The following is a 21,343-nucleotide window of genomic DNA, read 5'->3' on the forward strand; positions in this document are numbered from 1 at the left end:
TGGGTATATATCCAAAAAAAGAAAAAGAAAGGGTTCAAACAATAGTTCTACACCCTTGTTCATAGTGGCATTATTCACAATATCCAAATTGTGGAAGTAATCCAAGTGTCCACCAACAGATGAATGGATAAACAAAATATGGCATATATATTCGATAGAATATTATTCAGCCTTTTTAAAAAAGAAGGAAATTTTGACACATGCTACAGCATGGATGAACCTTGAAGACATTATAAGTGAGATGAGCCAGCCCCAAAAGAAAAAGTAAAATACTTGTTGCCAGAGGATGGTGGGGAAGGAAGAACAAGGAATTAGTGTTTACTGGGTACAGAGTTTTAGTTTGGAAAGATAAAAAGGTTCTGGATACGGATGGTGGTAATAGTTACACAGCAATGTGGGTGTACTTAACGCCACCAAACTGTACACCTAAAATGTTAAAATGGTAAATTTTATGTTATGTGTATTTTACCACAATAAAAAAAATGGCAGAAAAGATGAACTTAGAACTTGATATTTGATCCCTTCTAGTACTGTTATTATTTTAAAGGATAAATGAAAGGGGAATCCTTAATAAATAAATAAATAAATTAGACTTTCAATGGTGAAAATTAAAGATGCAGTGAGCTGCAGGAAAGAAATCTGAAGGTTTGAATCTTATCCCCTCTTACCCATTCACACCCCGCCCCCAACATAGTGGGTTTGCAAGAGTAAGATAAACCTCTAACTGGACTGAGGCAAAAGGCCTATTAATGCTCACCCAGTCTCCACTCTAGTCCACCCCAAATTTCTTTAGACAGGTACACATACCCAAAGCACCATCTATTATGCCAAAGCCATGGTTAGTAGCTCTTTGTACTCCTAATTCCCCCGTGGGCAATTCCCCAGTCTTGCATCTGGAGCTCTCCACAGTCATGTCTACTCTTGCCCAACTTATTCCCCAAAGAAATATGTTTAAATGTACTTCTTCACACAGCTAGGAGCAATCTCTAAATGATTAGTGTAAAACAGGGTAAGCAGAAGTTCATTTATTCACCTTTACTGGAAAATGAAAATGAAAACAGCCTTTTATGGGTGTTACTTTTGCTAAGGACATGTATGAATTAGCAATAGACATCCAATTAGCTGGAGGTAACTGTCTATTCTGTAATTAATTACTATGTTCTGAAAATAGTAGATTACGAAGACTTTGAATTTCACTAAACAATATTCATATAATTTCCTCATCTAAATTCATATAATTTTCCTTAATAATGTTTGTATAATACCCTTATCTAAAACAGGGATGCAATGATTTAGTTTTAGTATATTTACTCACAAAGAATTTAGCAGCAGAAGTTAAATATGATGTGATTCAAAAGTTTTGGTTTACAGAAAAAATATGAAAACTCAAGATTTTTAAAAATACTAGATAACGAACTATCCAGTAGATAAGAAAAATAATTGTTATCAGCTCTCTAATGGTGTATGGACTGAACTGTGTCTCCCCACAATTCATATGACTCCTTAAGCCCCAGTGTGACTGTATTTGGAGATGCGACCCTTAGAGAGGTAATTAGGTTAAATGAGGTCATATGGGTAAGGGCACTAATCCAATATGACCAGCATCCTTATAAGAAGAGAGGGAGACACTAGAAACACACACTGGAAAGGCCATGTGAGGACACAGAAAGGAGGCAGCTTTCTGCTAGCCAAGGAGAGAGAGGCCCCAGGAGAAAACAGCCGTACTGGCACCTTGATTTTGGACTTCCAGCCTTCAGGACTTTGAGAAATAAATCTCTGTTGTTTAAGCCACCCAGTCTGTGGTATTGTGTTATGGCAGCCCAAGAATACTAATACAAATCACAAGTCGAAAGGAAAAATAATTCATGATATAAAAAGAGGAAAGAAAAGGAAAATGAGACAGACACATTCACACAGAGCAGAACACATAGGAGACGTAAAAATTCCAGACATCTATACAGACACCGTGAGACACAAATATTATAAAATGGCATTTTGCACTCTTTTAAGCAATCATTGCTAAAGATTTCAGAATCACATGAGTTGCTTCTACTACAGTAAGTCACCTACACACGAACAAGTTCCGTTCCGAGAGCACGTTCGTTAAGTCCAATTTGTTCGTAAGTCCAACAAAGTCAGCCTAGGTACCCAACTAACACAGTTAGCTATATACTACTGTACTGTAATAGTACTTTTCACACAAATAATACATAAAAAACACAAAAAATAAAGAAAACATTTTTAATCTTATAGTACAGTACCTTGAAAAGAACAGTACAATACATACTGCTGCTTTTACGCTTGCTTCTGGACATCCTGGGATTGAAATAAACATACTGTACTACTGTACTCTACACAGTACTACACAATAAAATACACAAAAGCACAACCACTCGTACAGGACGCACGCATGTAACAATGTATGCCAGACACGTGAACTAACTTACGTGATTGGACATGTGAACACACATTTGCATCTTTGAAAGTTCGCAACTCGGAGGTTCATATGTAGGGGACTTACTGTATTTACATAGAGACATCTCAGAACTTGCCCTGATGAGCAGGTGAACTTAATGTGAAGTCCTGATTCCATCTTCAAGTCATAGATTCTCACGCCCCAGTTTGGAGAGCCCTCACTCACAAAACCATTAGTATGTGGTCGTGACATTGTCCTTGGATTGTTAAGTCCTCTTAGTGCCATACTCCTAACAAACATCTTTATTCTCCACTGGCTTCCACTGTATTTTCTTGATAGTCTAGGTACCATTACAAAAATAGTCGCTATCACATTTAGGGCAAACCACTGTGATGATCACTTTGGCTATTACCACTCTTCAAACAAAAACTAATATACATATTTAGGAGTTAAGGTGATCAGCAAGATTTACACAAAATAAGACAACAGAACAAAAGCACTGCTTCAGAAAAAAGATGAATTTCAATGGGGAATCATTTTAGGAATGAAATATGCCCACAGTAACATCTTACATGTTATATCAAAATGAATTCAATCATTTGCTAGAAAAATGGTAATGCAACTCTATGTCCGGTTTTACAAATACTTACACTACAATAATCCTGATATACTGACGATGATCCAGAGAAACTAGGCCAACTGGAGTCATGAGTCAAACAGGAAAACCTTTTAGACACTACTCCTCTCCAATCATAGAACGCTCTGTCTGTTGGAAATATCAATGCAGGTTAAAAGAATATTTATCCAGGAAAACTACACACTGATCATACTGCTCAGTATGATCATACTGCATACTACACACATATCAATGCAGGTTAAAAGAATATTTATCCAGGAAAACTACACACTGATCATACAAAGAGGAACGTAAATCATCTTTATGGCCCCACTATTCTGTATTAAAATCACATCTTTTCATCTAACCATAACAAGATGAGGAAGTGATAGCACTGCATAGAGGCTTCAGTTAATGGGCTTCCTCACACAGTAAAGCTCTCGTGTTTTTATTACATACAGTGTGCCCATCAGAAAACTAATAAGTTCATTCTTTTGATTCTTCTCTTCAAGAACACTGACTTCTTTTTTAAGGGAGGCTTAAAGCAAAATCAGATTTGTGAATAGCACTTATGAAAACAAAAGAAAACCTCCTCTCCCTGTTACATAAGCACTTTAAAAGAGAATTCAAAATTATTATCAAGGTGCTAGTTTTGATATTGTGAAGTAAATAAAATTATTGAAAGTATTTAAGGTAAATAGGTTGGAAGAGCAAAAGGTTAGCCAGTACATGCCCACATATTTCTTCTGTCTCATGGTAGTTATGTGGGATTTCTGCACAAAATTTTTTAATGAAGAGGAGATTTCAGATTTATTTGTCCACTTATTTCTCAGAAATACAATTTAATCCTGCCATCCAAATGAATCAATCTATTTTTACATTTCCAATTTTCTTTCTAATACTCATTCATATACATATCTTCTTTCCTGAAATTTTTAATTTAACAGAGTCCTCCATGGACCAGTTAATTTCATATAAATTTAGAGAAAAATCAGAAGGAATGTATTCTCTCATTTCATTGCTTCAATTTATTTATAGGACCATAAGTTAAGTGTCCTATATATAGGGAGGTAGAGTAGTAACATAAAATAATAAAAATGTGATATTATCTCAGAGACATTCTAATCAATATACACACACATATCCTACCCCATCTTAATTTTACATATATTTCCTCAATTTCAGTCAGTCTCTGCCCTCTATCAAAAAGGAAAAATCTCTAGGAGAGGCACCATAACAAATTATGTATCTCAATCACAACCCAATATGAAGAAATGAATATCTTTAATGGAAGCGAATGCCAATAATGGGTAGATCATAGAGAATCTGAAAAGATTAGTATCTGAGAAGAGGATAGCAAAGGAAAGGCCATACACGTCATCCTTTACTGGGGACTTTCATAAACCCAGGGGGATATAAAAGGATAGCATAAGAGTGTTAGAGATGTGTATACCCCACATTTCTTATGAAGCTTTTTTGACTAATTTGAAGCATTTCTCAATTTACTAGCACTATCCCTATTTCGCCCACTTCCTTCAATGAACTTCTACAATAAATGTTCTCACTATTTTAGATAACAGAGCATCTCTTTCCAATCTCCTTTTTAAATGTATAAACTCCTCCAGGGCAAGGACAATATCTTACTTGGAATAGCTCTGTGATTCTGGTTCATTAGCAATGTGATTAAAGTTACTATGTAAACACTGGTGAACTAGAATTAGCCTCACAAGGTTAAATCTCACAGGCAAAAGGGAATCTTCCTGATCACTGAAGAGCCCAACCTCAAATGAAACTAAATGCTATATGACTTATTTTCCAAGAGATTCCAGAGCATTTCAAATATTTTATCTTGTTTACCCACAAAACAGACTCATATAATCAAGAAGGCCATACATTATTTTCTCCAGTATACAGGTATCACACTAGAAAATATAGCTATAACTTTTCCACTTCAGGAAGCAGTAAAGCCTCCACTAAAATCCTCAAGGTAATCATTCACACACTGATCTATACTAATGACTCCTCCTCAGAAGCTAAGCACAGAAGGTGACATGCAACAAATTCCAATTTATTCCACAAAGTCAGTCGAAAGTTATAAGCTGATAGTTTGAAGAAGACCAAAGTCATACATCAGACTAAATCTTCACAAACCCTTCACAGAGCCAACAAGCTTCACAGATAATGCCAAAGAGAAATTAAGATTCTGAAATCTAAGGGTGTGTGTGGGGGGGAAGCAAGAGTAGGCTGTATATTGATAGGTGAAAAAATAAGAAATCTTGTTAGAACTCCCAGTTTACCAGCCAGCAGGACAAAATAAAATACTCTGAGATTAAACAAATCTGGGGAAAATACAATAGCAAAATTTGGAAAGAAACCAAAATATCCCATCAGATTAACAAGGAGTTATTAGCTAACTCTGAACATTAAAAAAATTGTTAAATATCCATACTGATGTCTTTGTGCCCTTGTGTTTCCTCAATACTTATTTAGACTCTTTGAAAAACTTTATTATACCACTAGTTCATGTTATTTTGTTGTCTTCTTCAGATCTCATCTCCCTATCTAGACTTGAGAGTCTTTAACTTGCTTTGTATTCTCCATAATATTGAATACAGTGCTGTGCCCCAAGCATATGTTTAGTATAGGCTACTGCACTGACTTGGTATTGGGTGAAAGGCCACTCAGGAAACTGCTGAGAGTGAAAGGCCCCATGTAATACAACTGATATAAACATCTGAAAAAATGGAAGAGTCTTTAAAAAGGGATTTTTAAAATTCTTTTTTTCAGGACCAAATATTTTTTTCACCAGACCATCTTCCCTCTCTTGATATTTATCTTGATGTTTATAATGGTAATCGTTTTTAAATACATATGAGTTGGGGTTGGCTTTTTATTTCCCATTTTCATTCAAATTTATGCAGTTAACAATGAGCCAATTATTTACACAGATGAGAGGGATTTTCAAAATCTAATAAGCATAATTACTTTAGAAACAAATTATTTAGATGAGTCACAGAAAACTGGTAAGATTGTATCTGGTGATATTGCCAAGAAAATGAGGAAAGGAACAAGGGAAAGGAGGGAGGAAGGAAGGATCTCTAACTAGGTAAAACATTCACCACTTTTCTGTGATCTTTGTAGTGACAAGCATTTCCTCCATATTGCAAATTGATAGATTTGTCCAAATTGTCTGAATATCAGCACAAAACCCAAAGACAATAGGATTTTAAACCTTTCAAATATATTGTTTCAGTCAACAAAGAAACCAAACGTTCATAGGAAATAATCTATGCAACTGCCTCTGATAGAGCCAGAGAAGTCCAGAGGCAAGTGCGGTGTATCTTTATGAGGACTTGACAGAGCCCAAGACACCACTGGTTTCAGCAGGCCTGTTGTCCCTAGAGCCTCTTTTATGCCAAGCTCGTTCTGTTTCCCTTTTATCAATTCCCTTCTATCAATTAATTCTTTGAGTTAATTGCACATGCAGTTTTAATCTGTAGGTAATTACAATCAATTAATAGGAGACAGAATTAGCAGTTCTTAGTTTGATTATCTATATAATTAAAAGGGGTGGTAAACTAGAGTTGACAAATAGCATCTTAATCAGTTGAATAATCAAACCCCAGAAGCTTGCTTGGGCAGCTGAATTCCATCTCTTGTATTAGTTCAGATTTTAGAATCAATGACTGAAATGTCCATTTAAATCAATTCATATTGTTAATTTATAGTCAAAAATGAACAATATGTATTCTAAAATTACTTAAACTATCTACCTTCTTTTGGTTATAGTGAACCGCTTCCAAAAGGATTCAATAAAAATAATGATCCAACAAACTAACTTATTTATATCTACTGAATACCAGTTAGTATTCATGGCTCCCAAATCATATGTTACAAAACATCTAAGAAATATGAGTAACTCCTTTTGTACTAGGTTCTACTTAACACTTTTATATGTGTGCTGAGAGACAGCAAATAAAACATAGCTTTAGTCTTTTTTTTTTTTTTGGCTATCAAATGGAAACAGTTGTTTGTAGATACAGAGGCAATACTAAGATGCAGGATAAGCTTAACGTGAGTTAGAAAAATATATGAGAACTTCATCATGATTAGGATATAACATAATAGAACAGTAGCATCACTGTTGCATAATATCTTTCTGAATTGCCAAGTATTTGAACAAGTTTGGCAGATACTTCCAAGCTCACAGTAAATAAAAAATGTTCAAAAAGAATCATGATTTCTGGTTCAATATGGCTTGTTACCTTCGACTGTGAGGCAGCCCTTTTTATAGCCTCAAGAAAATACTATAACAATCATAAAAAGACGAAAATGTCAAGGTCACAAAAACATTAAATTTAAGCATTCACCTATCTGCAGTTGAGAAAAAATTTTCATTAATTAGGATGATGGAAGTGAACTGAGGAAAGCAATCAGTGATCTTTACATAATAATAAACCCCTAGCGCATCTGAAAGCCATTAGAAAGAAGCTTAATACCACCTAAGAAAAAACCAAACAGAACAAACACCATTTCTCTAAAATGTGGGTGCTGCTCACTATCTACAATAGCCAGGACATGGAAGCAAACTAAATGTCCATCAACAGAGGAATGGATAAAGAAGATGTGGTACATATAAACAATGGATTATTATTCAGCCATGAAAAGGAATGAAATTGGGTCATTTGTAGAGACGTGGATGGACCTAGAGACCCTCATACAGACTGAAGTAAGTCAGAAAGAGAAAAACAAATATTGTATATTAACGCATATATGTGGAATCTAGAAAAATGGTGTAGATGATCTTATTTGCAAAGCAGAAATAGAGACACAGATGTAGAGAACAAATGTATGGATACCAAGGGGGAAGGCGGGTGGTGGGGGGAATTGGGAGATTGGGATTGACACATATACACGATTAATACTATGTATAAAATAGATAACTAATGAAAACATACTGTATAGCACAGGGAACTCTACTTAATGCACTGTGGTGAGCTAAATGGGAAGGAAATCCAAAAAAAGAGGGGATATATGTATATGTATAACTGATTCATTTTGCTGTACAGTAGAAACTAACACAACATTGTAAAGCAACTATACTCCAATAAAAATTAATTCAAAAAATTTTTAAAAATAAAATAAAATGTGGGTGCTGCTATTGAAAAACCATTTCCCTCCCCATACCCCCATCTATCACGATCCACTTGGGACACTACAGCTCCAAGAAAACAACTAGGAATGAAGTAATCCTGGTGGTAGGATTTAATACAGTCCTATTTCAAGGAAAGAGCTCTGTGCAGAGGGTGGGACAGGCAGGTCTTGATAACAATGTATAATGGAGATTATAATTCTCATGTGCTGAACAGCTAAAACTAATAAAGAACGAAGGGGTGGAATAGGAAAGGCCCCACCTTGGCAGAGCCAACCTATTTCAGATAGATAGATGTCTGCAGTTACCAGGAATTGCGCAGAGAAGTGGGCATTGACACCTGCTCCTCAACTATAGAACAAGAAAAGGTGACCAACACAACCAAGTGAACATGGAGTGGAGCTGAGAAAAATCCACCATGTTCTCTATTTGTGAAATCACTCACTTTGCATAGATCTGTTTCTCCTTATTCAGGGCAGAGTAAACACATTGGGGCCTACATTAATCATGACAATGCTAGTTAACATTTAGTGAGGACCTAGTTTGCTAAACACTTTACATTACTTGATCTAATTGGCAAAGTAACCCTATGAGGTCGGTGCTGAGTTTATCCCAGTTTAATAGCAAAGAAAACTAATTAAGTCACTCGCCCAAGTTCAGACAATTGCTAAGTGGTTGTGTGAACCCAGGTCATTCTGAATTTGAAGCCCATGTGACTGTGATACAAGGGGAAAGTTCCCTACAGTAGACTGAACAATGGCCCCAAAGATATCACATCCTCATCCCTAGAACCTGTAAATGTTAGCTCATAGGATAAGAGGGACTTTGCAGGTATGATTAAATTAAGAATCCTGAGAGGGGAAGATTATCCTGGATTATCCTGACGGACCCTACATGCAAGTGTCCTTACAAAGGGGAGATGTGACTAAAAGGGGAGAAGGAAATGTGATGACAGAAGCAAGAAACTGGAGTGATTAGAGAAAGAGGTCATGAGCCAAGAAATGCAAGCAGCCTTCAGAAGCTAGAAAAGGCAAAGAAACAGATTCTTCCCTAGAGTCCCAAAACTCTAAGTCCAGACTCTTGACAACTTAGTCCAGTGACATTAATTTTGGATTTCTAGCCTCTAGAACTATAAGAGAATAAATATGTATTGGTTTAAGCTAGCAAGTTTTGGTAAATTGTTAGAGGAGCCATGGGAAACTAATGCAGTCTGCAATTCTGAAAATCTAGTAAAATATTCTACTAGACTCAGAAGAAAATTTTAGAAAAGTGTTGGCATTCTCACTATATTGTAGCAAGCCAACTCTTCAAAATAGAGGCCAAAACATGGGGGTGCATGTATCTTTTCGAATTTGTGTTTTATACACCAATTGGATATACACCAAGGAGTAGAACTGCTCAGTCATGTGGTAGTTCTATTTCTAGTTTTTAGAGGAACCCCCATACTGTTTCCATAGTGGCTGCAGCAATTCCCACCAACAGTGTACAAGGGTTCCCTTTTCTCAACATCCTCACCAACATTGGTATTTGTAGACTTTTTGATGATAGTCATTCTAACAGGTGTGAGATGATATCTCATTGTGATTTTGATTCGCATGTCTCTGATGATTAGCGATGTTGAGTATGTTTTCATGGGCCTGTTGGCCATGTGTATACCTTCTTTGGAAAAATGTTTATTCAGGTCCTCTGTCCATTTTTAATCTGGTTGTTTGGGGTTTTTTTTATATTGAGTTGTATGAGCTGTTTATATATTTTGGATATTAACCCCTTATCAGTCATATCACCTGCAAACATTTTCTCCCATTCATTAGGTTGTCTTTTTTATTTGTCCATGGTTTCCTTTGCTGTGCAAAAGCGTTTAAGTTTAATTAGGTCCCATTTGTTTATTCCTTTAGTTTCCTTTGACTTAGGAGACAGGTGTCCCCCCCAAAAAAATATATTGCTAAGATTTATATCAAGGAGTGGTCTGCCTATGTTTTCTTCTAGGAGTTTTATGGTTTCCAGTCTTACATTTAAGTCTTTAATCCATTGAGTTTATTTTTGTATATCATGTGAGAAAATATATCTGAAGAAAATGAAAACACTCATTTGAAAAGATACATGTATCCCAATATTCATAGCAGCATTATTTACAATAGCCAGGATACGGAAGCAACCTAAGTGTCCATCAACATATGAATGGATAAAGAAGATGTGGTGTATATATATACAATGGAATATTACTCATCCATATAAAAGGATGAAATTCTGACACTTTGCAGCAACGTGGATGGAACTAGAGGGTATTATGCTTAGTGAAATAAGTCAGACAGAGGAAGACAAATATGTCAAATTATCACTTATATGTGGTACCTAAAAAATAAAACAAATGAATTAGTATAACAAAACAGAAACAGACTCACAGATATAGACAGTAAACTAGTGGTTACCAGTGGGGAGAGGGAAGTGGGGAGGGGGAGGATAGGGGTAGGGGAGTAAGAGGTATAAACTACTATGCATAAAATAAACAGGCTACAAGGATATATTGTACAACACAAAAAAATATAGCCAATATTTTACAAGAACTTTAAATGTAGTAAAATATTGAAACTGATATAATATAATATTGTAAATCAACTATATTTCAATCTAAAAAATAGAGGTCAAAAGCAACAAGGAAAAAATAAACTAAGACTTTAGAAAATAATATTTGTTAAGGCAAACGAAAATGGAAATAGTGTTTTTAAAAAGGCAAGAAATACAAGGAAACCAAAAATGTACTTCAGTGTTAGTGGGGGAGTAGAAGACAGTGCAGAATACCAAATGACTGGATTTGGCAAGCACTCCTAGAGTGCAGAAGAAAAGTGTCCAAAGACGAAAATTATGAGAGAGAAGATTACAGATTAAAGAGGACAAAAGATAAATATCCATGAAAGGAATCATACAGTTTACCAAAGTTGAAAACAGAACAATCAGGAATGAAAAAATACACTACTGAATAATAATTTCCTGAGCTGAAAAAAAGATTTGCATCTTCTGAGTATTGGGGCTTACTGTGTTTTAGGATAAGTTAATTAAAAAGGATTTGTACACAAGTACACTCTGCAAAATTAAAGGAATAAAGAACATTTAAAGTATAAGAATAAAGAAAATTTCATATATATTTAGAAAGAAAAAAGCTCAAAGGAGCAAAACTCAGGTTCCTTCCAAATTTCTTCTGTGAAACAGTAAAAGAACCCATAAATAACAGAATACCACCAAGGGAAAAGAAAAGGTGTGAAACAGAAATTTCATAACAAAATTGTTCTCAATGTATAAAAGCCAGGAAACAAATCATTTTCAAATATACCAGTCCCCTGAAAATATGCTCAGAAAAATATGTTTTTGTTTAAGTAAATAAACAAACACTTACCTCAAGACCAAGATGGGAATCAAATTCAAGGATAAAAGAATTTAGAAATCATGCTGTAAGAGTACCAGCAGTTCTTGCCGTACCAGCATGCAATTCTAGTAGGATCACTTGTGGTACGTGGATGCTGTAGCTCTGATGTAAAGCTTGGTCCTTCCAGGCTTTACCTCATAGTTTCTTTTCTGCTATTCTACTTTGTCAGGAACCAAACAATTTGTTTCCTAGGGTATACGCTTGAATTCACTCACAGTTCAAATGAAATGTTCTTTCAAATGGAATCTTGCTCTATAGCCAATAACCAATGTTGTTCTGTCACGCACTTACAATGGTTAAACACTTGGAACATGTACCTAGAGACTCAGTAAATAAGACAAGAATAACAAAGAACAATATAATGGCTATTTTCAGGTTCAGAGAACTTAAATAATGACTTTTCTCCTTTCAAAAGTTCAAACTGAATCACCTGAGTCATGGCATCGCCCTTCACAAAGTTCCTCTTTATATTATAGGAACACCCTCTGAGGGTTCTTATGGAGCTCTGTCGTTTAACTAAGGGAAAAACTACACCTGGAAAATAGATTCTAGCAAATACACCAGAATTTAACAGTGAGTATCTCTGGGTGGTGGAATACCAATGGACTGTCATTTTTTGTGAGTGCTCTGTATTTTCCAAGTTTTCTGCAATTTATTACAACTAATTACAGTTTTAGGAAAAACATTTAAAATAGGCCATAAAATTTTAGGTAAAAATAAGCAAAAATTATGTAAAAACAAAATGAACAAAAGCAAGGAGAAAAGGCAGGCCCAGTGCACTGTTTTATCCTCCACACAACTGCAATGCCTAGTACAGAATATGTGCTAATTGTTTAAAGCAAATGAATGTTAAAATGAATTGGATGGTGTGTTTTACAGATGACAATGACGTCATAGATCTCTAGGCAAAAAGAGACAGAGGTCCAGGAGAAAAGTGCATTTTGGGTGATAATTTAATGGGAGCGTTCTTAATGTCCCTGCCCCCCACAAATGGAAGCAACGATTAGTCTTTGTTTCCTCTCATAAAACTCAATTATTTTTAATTAATTCTTTCAGGTTTATGATGAATTGCTGTTTGGACCATATGGATCTCACCTATTTTAGTCAAGGTTTTTGGTGCCCACACTCATACATGCTTGGTGAAAGTGAAAATTTGAAAAGACTTCTGGGAAAGTAATTTATCAGTAAGAGAAGTCTTTTAAAGCTCATATTTTTGATGTAATATCAATTTCTAGGAATCTTTCATAAGGAAATAATCTGGAATATGCCAAAAGATTTATTAACAAAGATGCTTATTACAGCATTATTTATAATAATTGTGCAGAAAAAGAGTTAGCGTAACAAACTTGAGACTACTATTCTTAGAAGAAGATGCTTGCAAGGGTTGATCCTCAGCTGGCATCTAAGTACTTGGCAGGTAAACAGTTCCTTACCCACTGATGTAAACTTTCCCTAAAAGATAAGGGTATCTCACTATGCCTAAACTGTGCAAAAAACATGGTTTATGCAGAACACCTGCTTTCCTTCTGGAAATCTGGAATGTTGGTACATGCTAAGCAGAGGGTGCCTATGTAACCATGTCCCAGTAAAAACCTTGGGTGCTGAATCTCTAACGAGTTTCCCCAGTTACAACCCTTTACACGTGTCATGACTCATTGCTGGAGGAATTAAGTGCATCCATGTGACTCCACTGGAAGAGGACTCTTGGAAGCTGGCTCCTGGTTTCCTCTGGACTTCATCCCATGTGCCTTTTCCCTTGCTGATTTTGCTTTGTATCCTTTCACTATAATAAAACTTAGCTGTTGATAAGGCTATGTACTGAGTCCCATGAGTCCTCCTAGCAAATCATTAAGCCTGGGGGTGGTCTTTGGGATCCCCAATACAATAATAAAATTGGAAATAAAATAAATGTCCAGTAATGGGAGATTCGTTAAGAAAATTACAAGACATACATACATTGGGTTATTTTTCAATAACAAAAATTTTGCCTATGAAGTTTTTTACATTATATAGAAAATTAAAAATATCATATACCTTATGCTTTTAATTATGAACCAAAAAATTTATAAACAACCAACAAATTCATAATTCATATGCTTTTAATTATGAACCAAAAAATTCATAAACAAGACTAAACAAAAATATGCCGAACTGCTAAAACTGATAGCTTCTGGTTTGATCAAATTTTTGTCTGTATTCTTTTCTTTTGTTCCTAATAGGCTGAGTGCGAGGTTCATAAATTCTTCGTAACTGACTCACATTTTGAGGAAAGCTATCCTAATCGTGTTTTCCTCATATCTGCAGTTTATGCATGAGCTAGAATTATTGTGCAAATTCTGGAATGAGAATTAGAAATTCTGGAATGGAATTAGAAAATGAAAATAAGAATCTAATCCCCTATGAAAGATTGTTAATTTTTAGTTATTTCCCTCTGTCTTTGATGATTGGGTGGTAAGAAGATTGAAGTTCATTAATGTTTCACTATCTTTACTGAAAGCTCATTAAAGCAATACATTCAACAGAAGAAAAAAGACTCTGGTGGCAGAAACAAAAGGATAATCATAGTACAGCATTTTAGCCCTGCTTGTGTTTGTATGTTTATTCCAAATGTTTCACTCTATTCAACTCTCCTAGTCATAGCTAGTATCGAGATAGATTGTCACCTTGCATATGTATGGTCATATATAGACCATATATGATTAGTGAAAACTTAAGACTCAATTGCAGGCAGAAAACTGTAGAAAATAAAATTAGAGGTTTGTGTAAGTACAAAGTGATTCACAAAGCCCAAGTCTATAAAGCTACAGTAAGTATCATACATAAATATAACAAACAAGGTTAGTGAAATAAGCTAACAACAAGGACTCTCCATTGTTATGATCAACATTTACAATTTGGTTTTTTAAGGACCAGTCAATTTCAACCTGTCCTTTTCAGTCCTTTAAACCATTATCAGAAAGGAAGCAAAGATAAAACATAAATCAATGTTTCTACTTGTTATAACTACAAGTAAAAGTTTAAATTCTGAGTGGATGATGAAAATTCTGAATATTAATGTGTTAAATGTTATCTATGAAGCTCAGTAGCCATGTGGACCCTGTTTCCATTATTACTAATAAATGAAAATTGACTGTACTAATCAAATATTTCACAGATGCTCTGTCTTCTTACTACTACACATCAAAAGATCAAATTCAACAAAATTTGGTTCTTTCAAGAAACATAATATATATCATTTTAGCATCAACTTTAAGAATAATTGAGGACAAAATTAGGATCATTTCTTAGTGGTTTTACTAACCGCTATGTCCATATATGAATTTTTCCTCTAGTTTAAATGCTCTACTTGCCTAATCCAAAAGAGTATTGAAGTCCACCTCCACTCATTTGCTTATGCCATGGTGCCCACTTGTGATGGTTAATTTTCATGTGTCAACTTGTCTAGGACACAGTACCTGGATACTTAGTCAAAAATATCTGGATGCTTCTGTGAAGGTATTTTTAGATGAGATTAACATTTAAATCTGCTTTGAGTAAAGCAGATTGCTCTCTATAAGGTAGGTGGGCCTCATCCGATCAGTTGAAGGCCTTCAGAAGAGAGAATTCTGCCAGCAGACTGCCTTCAGACTTGAGATACAACATCAGCTTTTCCCTGGGTCTCCAGCCTGCCAGCCCATACTGCAGATTTTAGACTTGCTAGCCTCTGTAAAAACTAAACTAATTCCTTAAAATAAATCTCTCCATATATGAGGGGGAGAGGTAGGGGAGAGATTTATTTTTTTAAATCACATATGGAGAAAGAGAGAGAGAAATCTATCTATCCATCTGTCTATCTATCCATCTATCTATCTGTTTATCCCTCTATCTACCTAGACCTCTATGTACATATATTGATCAATAGACATCTATATCTGTATCTATATCTGTATCTATAGAGAGAGATCCTACTGGTTCTGTTCCTCTCAAGAACCCTGGCCACTATTCCTAACCAGTCTCCACCTTCCCAAAGCATACCCAACTTTCAAGGCCAAGCTGTAATTCCATCATCTTTTTCTCTTCACTCATAAAAGCATATTGGAATTCAAAGGAATGTAACTGGCATGATTACAACAATAATCCTGAATCCATTCTAATTATTTAAAAGGTAAATAATTTTCAAAGTTTTGTCTTTCCAGAATTAAAAAATGTGCCTTGCAATCACCTCCTGATATGATACACCAATGTGAATGGTCATGGAGGCTGAGAGCCACTCATCCCCATCACTGGGACAGAACACAACTTGTATTGTGGGTTACCTTTTGTGTTATAACTCAGCCACAACGCTATAAATTCTTTATAAGACATGGTTGAGGTCTAAAATTTTTTTGTACTCATTATATATCTAGCACAGCATTTTCTATGGTCAGTTTTTAAAACGTTAAAAATGAAAACTTTAATCAATTTCATTGCCTTCAAAATTCAGATGACATCTTTACTTCTATATAGATACTTATACCAAATGTCTTTATTCCTGTAAAAGATGGAAGCAAAAATGATATAACAACTCCGTCTTTACTTGAATGAAGTTTTATCAAAATATGATGAAAAAAGTGGAATTTGAACAATTACTAGTTATTAGTTGATATTAATAACTTATTAATTTTTAGATGAGATTATGATATTTTGGTGTGCTTTAAAAAAAGATTCCTTATATTTTATAATAAAATTGAAAAATACTTATGGATGGATAGCAAGAAATTTGCTTCAAATAATCCAAACTGAGACGGGAACTGAGTGAGTACATGGATGAAACAGCACTGACCATGAGTTCATAATTACTGGAGCCAGTAATTACTGGATACATATGGATTTGGTATCCTACTCTCTTTATTTTTGTATATATTTAGTTATTCTATAATAAAATGGCTTTCTATCTGTTTATTCTAAAATACATAAATTTTCCAATGCCAAGGAAAGTTTGAATTAAATAGCTGATCATCAGGAAAAGAGAGCAGAACACAGAGCAAAACATAAATAACATACTTTTCTATCTGGCAAAATCTGGTTTGGAAAAGGGGGAATTGAACTGAACAATAAGGTGTAAGGAAGCTCAGCTAAGCAAAATCCCCAAGTCCTCACATGGTGGCTTTGTTAACAATATTCTAAAATCCTAGGTCAGAACCTCCCTCAGGTAGAGCAGAGCATCAAAAATTTGTTTACTGTCTATCTTCTCCACTAGAATATAAGTACTACAAGGTCAGTAGCTTTTGTCATGTTCACCAGTGCCTCTCCAGCAATGAGCAGAGCACACATAGTAAGTGCTCAATAAATATTTGTCAGTTATTCCTGAATATAAAATATGTTCTCTCCTGATTACCATCAAAAGACCATAAATTATTAATTATAGGTATTAAACTATTAACATAAAAATTGACATCAAGAGGCTTCCCTGGTGGTGCAGTGGTTAAGAATCTGCCTGGCAATGCAGGGGACACAGGTTCGAGCCCTGGTCCAGGAAGATCCCATATGCCACGGAGCAACTAAGCCGGTGTGCCACAACTACTGAGCCTGCAATCTAGAGCCTGTGAGCCGCAACTACTGAAGCCCGCGCACCTAGAGCCCATGCTCTGCAACAAAATAAACCACCGCAAGAAGAAGCCCGCACACCGCAACGAAGAGTAACCCCCGCTCGCCACAACTATAGAAAGCCCGCGTGCAGCAACAAAGACCCAACGAAGCCAAAAATAAATAAAATTTACAAAAAAAAATTCACATCAAAGATTTAAGTTTTATTTATGTATGCTTCTTCCTGAAAATTATTTATCAGTAACTTACATCTATTTAGTGTATTAAAAATAACTTCTACATACACCATCTCATTTTAGCCTTATATCCATCAATATATGAAAAGCATAATATATTATGGACAATTAGGTGTTGCCCAAGAATATAAAGTTGGTTTTATATGTGAAAATTAATCAGTGCAATTCACTATATACACTATATATAATATAGTGTATTATATATAGTGTACTATATATAATACATTGAGAGAAAAATCAAATAATATTTAAGTACATGCATAAAAAATCTTCCAAAATTCAACAAGCATTTATGAATAAAAAAATTGTTCTACAGCAAACTACCAAAAATGGAAACTTCAAAATCCTGACAATAGGAACCTACAAAAAACTGTAGCTAATGTAATACATGATGGTGAGATAGTGAATGCCTTCTGCCTAAGATTTGAAACAAGATAGGATATCTGTGATCAGCATCATGCTAGAATTCCTAACCAGTGCAATAAAACAAGACAAAGAGAAAAAAAACAAAAAGACATACAATTTGGAAAGAATAAAGTAAAACTACCTTTATTCAGAATGACATGACCATGTATGTAGTAAATTCTAATGAATCAGAAAGAAAACAATGAATTTTAGTAATGCTGCAAAGTACAAAGTCAATTAAAAAATCAATTGTATTCTATATAGTACCATAAACAGAAAAAGGAGTTAAAAATCAGTATCATTTGCAAGAGCTTCAAAAATCAAAGCATTAAGGATAAATTTAACAAATAGCATATAAATATAAAATGTATATTTTAAAAAAAATATTGCTGAGAGATTAAAGACTTAAACAAATGAAGAGTTATACTGTGTTCATGGATTGAAGACTTAATGTTAAGATTGTTGTTCTATATCCCTCAACTGATACATAGATTCAAAGCAATGTCAATTATAATCACAGCCATCTTTTTTTCTGGAAATTGACAAAATAACTTAAAATTTTATTTGGAAAGGCAAAGGAACAAAAATAGTAAAAACAATCTTGAAAAGGAAAAAAATCTGGAGGATATACACCACTTGACATCAAGATTTACTATAAAGCTACAGGAATAAGATAATGAGGTAGTGAAACAGAGTCAACAGACCTCAAATAGATGTGTACAAATACAATCAAAAATTTTGACAAAGGCACAAAAGCAATTCAATGGAGAAAGAAACCTCTTCAACAAATGATACTACCTTAAACTATACACAAAAATTAATTTGAAATGGATCATAGGTCCAAACATAAAAGCTAAAACAACAAAACTGCTAGGAAAAAAATATAGGTCTTCACAACCTTTAGATCAACAAAGTAATTTTAAAGAAGACACAGAAAGTACAAGTCACAAAGGAAAAAAATGAAAAAACTGGACTTCATCAAAAATAAAACCTTGTGCTAATAAGAAAATGCAAGAAAAAAAGGCAAGCTACTGAGAGTAAATATTCATAACACATGTGAGTAAGTATTCATAACACATGACAAAGGACCTAAATCCCAGAATATATATAGACTCTTGCAATTCAATAACAGAAAGACAAATGACTCTATTTTTAAAATGGGCAAAAGACAGAGTCACTTCACAAATGGAGATCTACAAATGTAAAACACGCATGTGAGAAAGTGCTCAGCATCATTAGTCATCAGGCAGAGGAATGCAAATTGAAACCCCAATGAGCTACTCCCACTGAAATGGCTAAAATGAAAGGGACTGACAACAACAAATGTCAGAGAATGTGGAGCAACTGGAAGGCCAATGGAAATGCAAATTGGTACCACCACTTTAGAAAACTTTCTCATTTCTAAAATAGTTAAACATACATCTACTCTGTGATCCATTAATTCTGTATCCAGGTGTTAATCCAAGAAAAATAAAAACAGATGTCCACACAAATACTTGTACACAAATATTAATGGAAGCTTTACTTATAACAGGTGAAAACTAGAAACAATTCAGATGTCCATTAACAGGAGAATGGATAGATACATCTGGTATTGTCAAACAGTTGACTACTAGTCAGCAATAAAAAAGAATGGACTACTGATACTTGCAACAACATGGATAAATCTCAAAAACATTATGCTAAATGAAAGAAGTCAGACAAGAAAACATACATAGTATATGACTTCATTTATATGAAATTCCTAAATTTCCAAAACTAAACAATGACACTAGGAATCAGATCAGTGTTACTTCTTGAGGCGGAGAGTGGGGCAGGGGTAGACTGACTGAGAAGTGGCAGACAGGAACTTTCTGAAGTGATAGAAATGCTGTATCTCAATATCTGTTCCCCAAAACTCACTGAATGGTACATTTGAGATAAGACCATTTCACTACTGTAAATTATATTTAAGTAAAAAAATAAAGACAAGTTAAATATTCTACGTATCTTCTAGTAGTATCTTCACATGAGCAATTTATATTATTCTTGCTATGGTGCCAAATCAAATTTGAGTTATAGTCCTAAAAGGTTAAAAGCTCCTCCTATATATCTTAAAGGTACTTTCTAATTTGAAGTTCATCTTGAGAATAAATAATTCACAAAACAAATAAGAGTATTTCAAAATCTAAATAGCCAAGTGGTTTTCCTGGGACTAAGCTCTTACTTTTCTCACTGGGAAATGAACTAAATTCAAAAATAGTTTTCTATATGTTGCACTGAGGTGGTTTTCTGTTGAGAATAAGAATTCCTGTGGATATTTTAAATTCACTAGTATGAGACTTTTTTAACTTTAGACCTTCTGCAATGTTATGTTGTGATTCAAGTATTAATACTCCATTCTAAAAATAGTAATCAGAGTTTAGTACTTCACAATTTACAGTTAACTTCTACAAAAACAATCTCATCTGATTCTTATATCCACCATGAGAAATAGATAAAGAGGGATTTCCCTCACTCATTATAAATAAGACAAAACTCTGGTTTTTTTCTTCTTTTACTCTTCTTATCATGAGTGAAATTCCTGTGAGTTTGTTTAACTGTTTTCCTGTTAAATTCTAACCACATTTTTCTATCTCTATACATCTCCATTTAAGGCTTTTTCCTTAGTTAAGATCCTCACTTTTCCTAAATAAATTATCCTTTTTATCAAACTTTTTTTTCATTTTGAGGCCTATCTTGGGATACAAAAGCAATTTTAATGGAGCCAAGAATACAGTAAAAGTTTTTTAACAACCTTGAGAAAATATTTGTTCTCACTTTCACTGATTATTAAAAACCTAACTCTGACAAAAACAAAACAATAAAAAAAGAAAACAGAATTATAACTATAAAGAATAATATAAAATGACTCTAATTTTATTTAGCCATTTTACTTACTAATTTCCTCTGTAACAATTTACTAATTCTAATGAGAATTATTTTTAAAAGACCCTTTGTATTAGAATCACACACAAAATTCTATTTTTAATCATGTATTATTTCAGAAACACTAAAAATTGAAAAAAAATTGTGAATACTATTTTAAAAATTCATGTTCTACAAGATTAACTGTGGAAAAACACTTTCATTCACATGAAAATGATTAGGGGCAATTAAGATCATGAAAAACATAAGATTTCTTTCTAAAAGTCTGTTTTTCTTTCTTGTAAAGTGATAAATTATATCCTTTTTTAAAACACAATAAGAGAAAATGCATCAGTCATTTAAATATTTTTCAGTACATTCCCAAATCAAGTTTTGCCCCACAGAGGAATTTAAGTCAAAAATTAGAAACCCAGAAAAAGAAAACTTTCTAACATCCTATTTTCCTTATTTCCATGTTTTAGCCTTCTATTCCTTAAGTCAGATAAGCTTGCAAAATATACTATGACATACATGTAATTTACTATGGTCATGAATCATTAATTCTAATTTTTAAAACTTATACCAGAGAAAACTACCTTAGGTGTAAGAAAGGGATTGTAAATCTAGTTGGAAAATTGCCTTTAAA

General features: G+C 34.1%; 1 protein-coding gene across 1 annotated transcript in view; it reads right to left on the bottom strand.

The window, feature by feature from the left end:
- IQCM (IQ motif containing M) overlaps window positions 1–21,343 on the bottom strand; it is a 436,874-nt gene that overhangs the window by 312,326 nt on the left and 103,205 nt on the right. The window contains 3 exon segments of the mRNA XM_049709346.1: window positions 3,067–3,182; window positions 5,844–5,853; window positions 16,407–16,462. Of these exon segments, the coding sequence (XP_049565303.1) occupies window positions 3,067–3,182; window positions 5,844–5,853; window positions 16,407–16,462 (182 nt within the window).

This window comes from Orcinus orca, chromosome 4 (genome assembly GCF_937001465.1).
Source record: "Orcinus orca chromosome 4, mOrcOrc1.1, whole genome shotgun sequence".
In the NCBI taxonomy this organism is placed as follows: Eukaryota; Metazoa; Chordata; class Mammalia; order Artiodactyla; family Delphinidae; genus Orcinus; species Orcinus orca.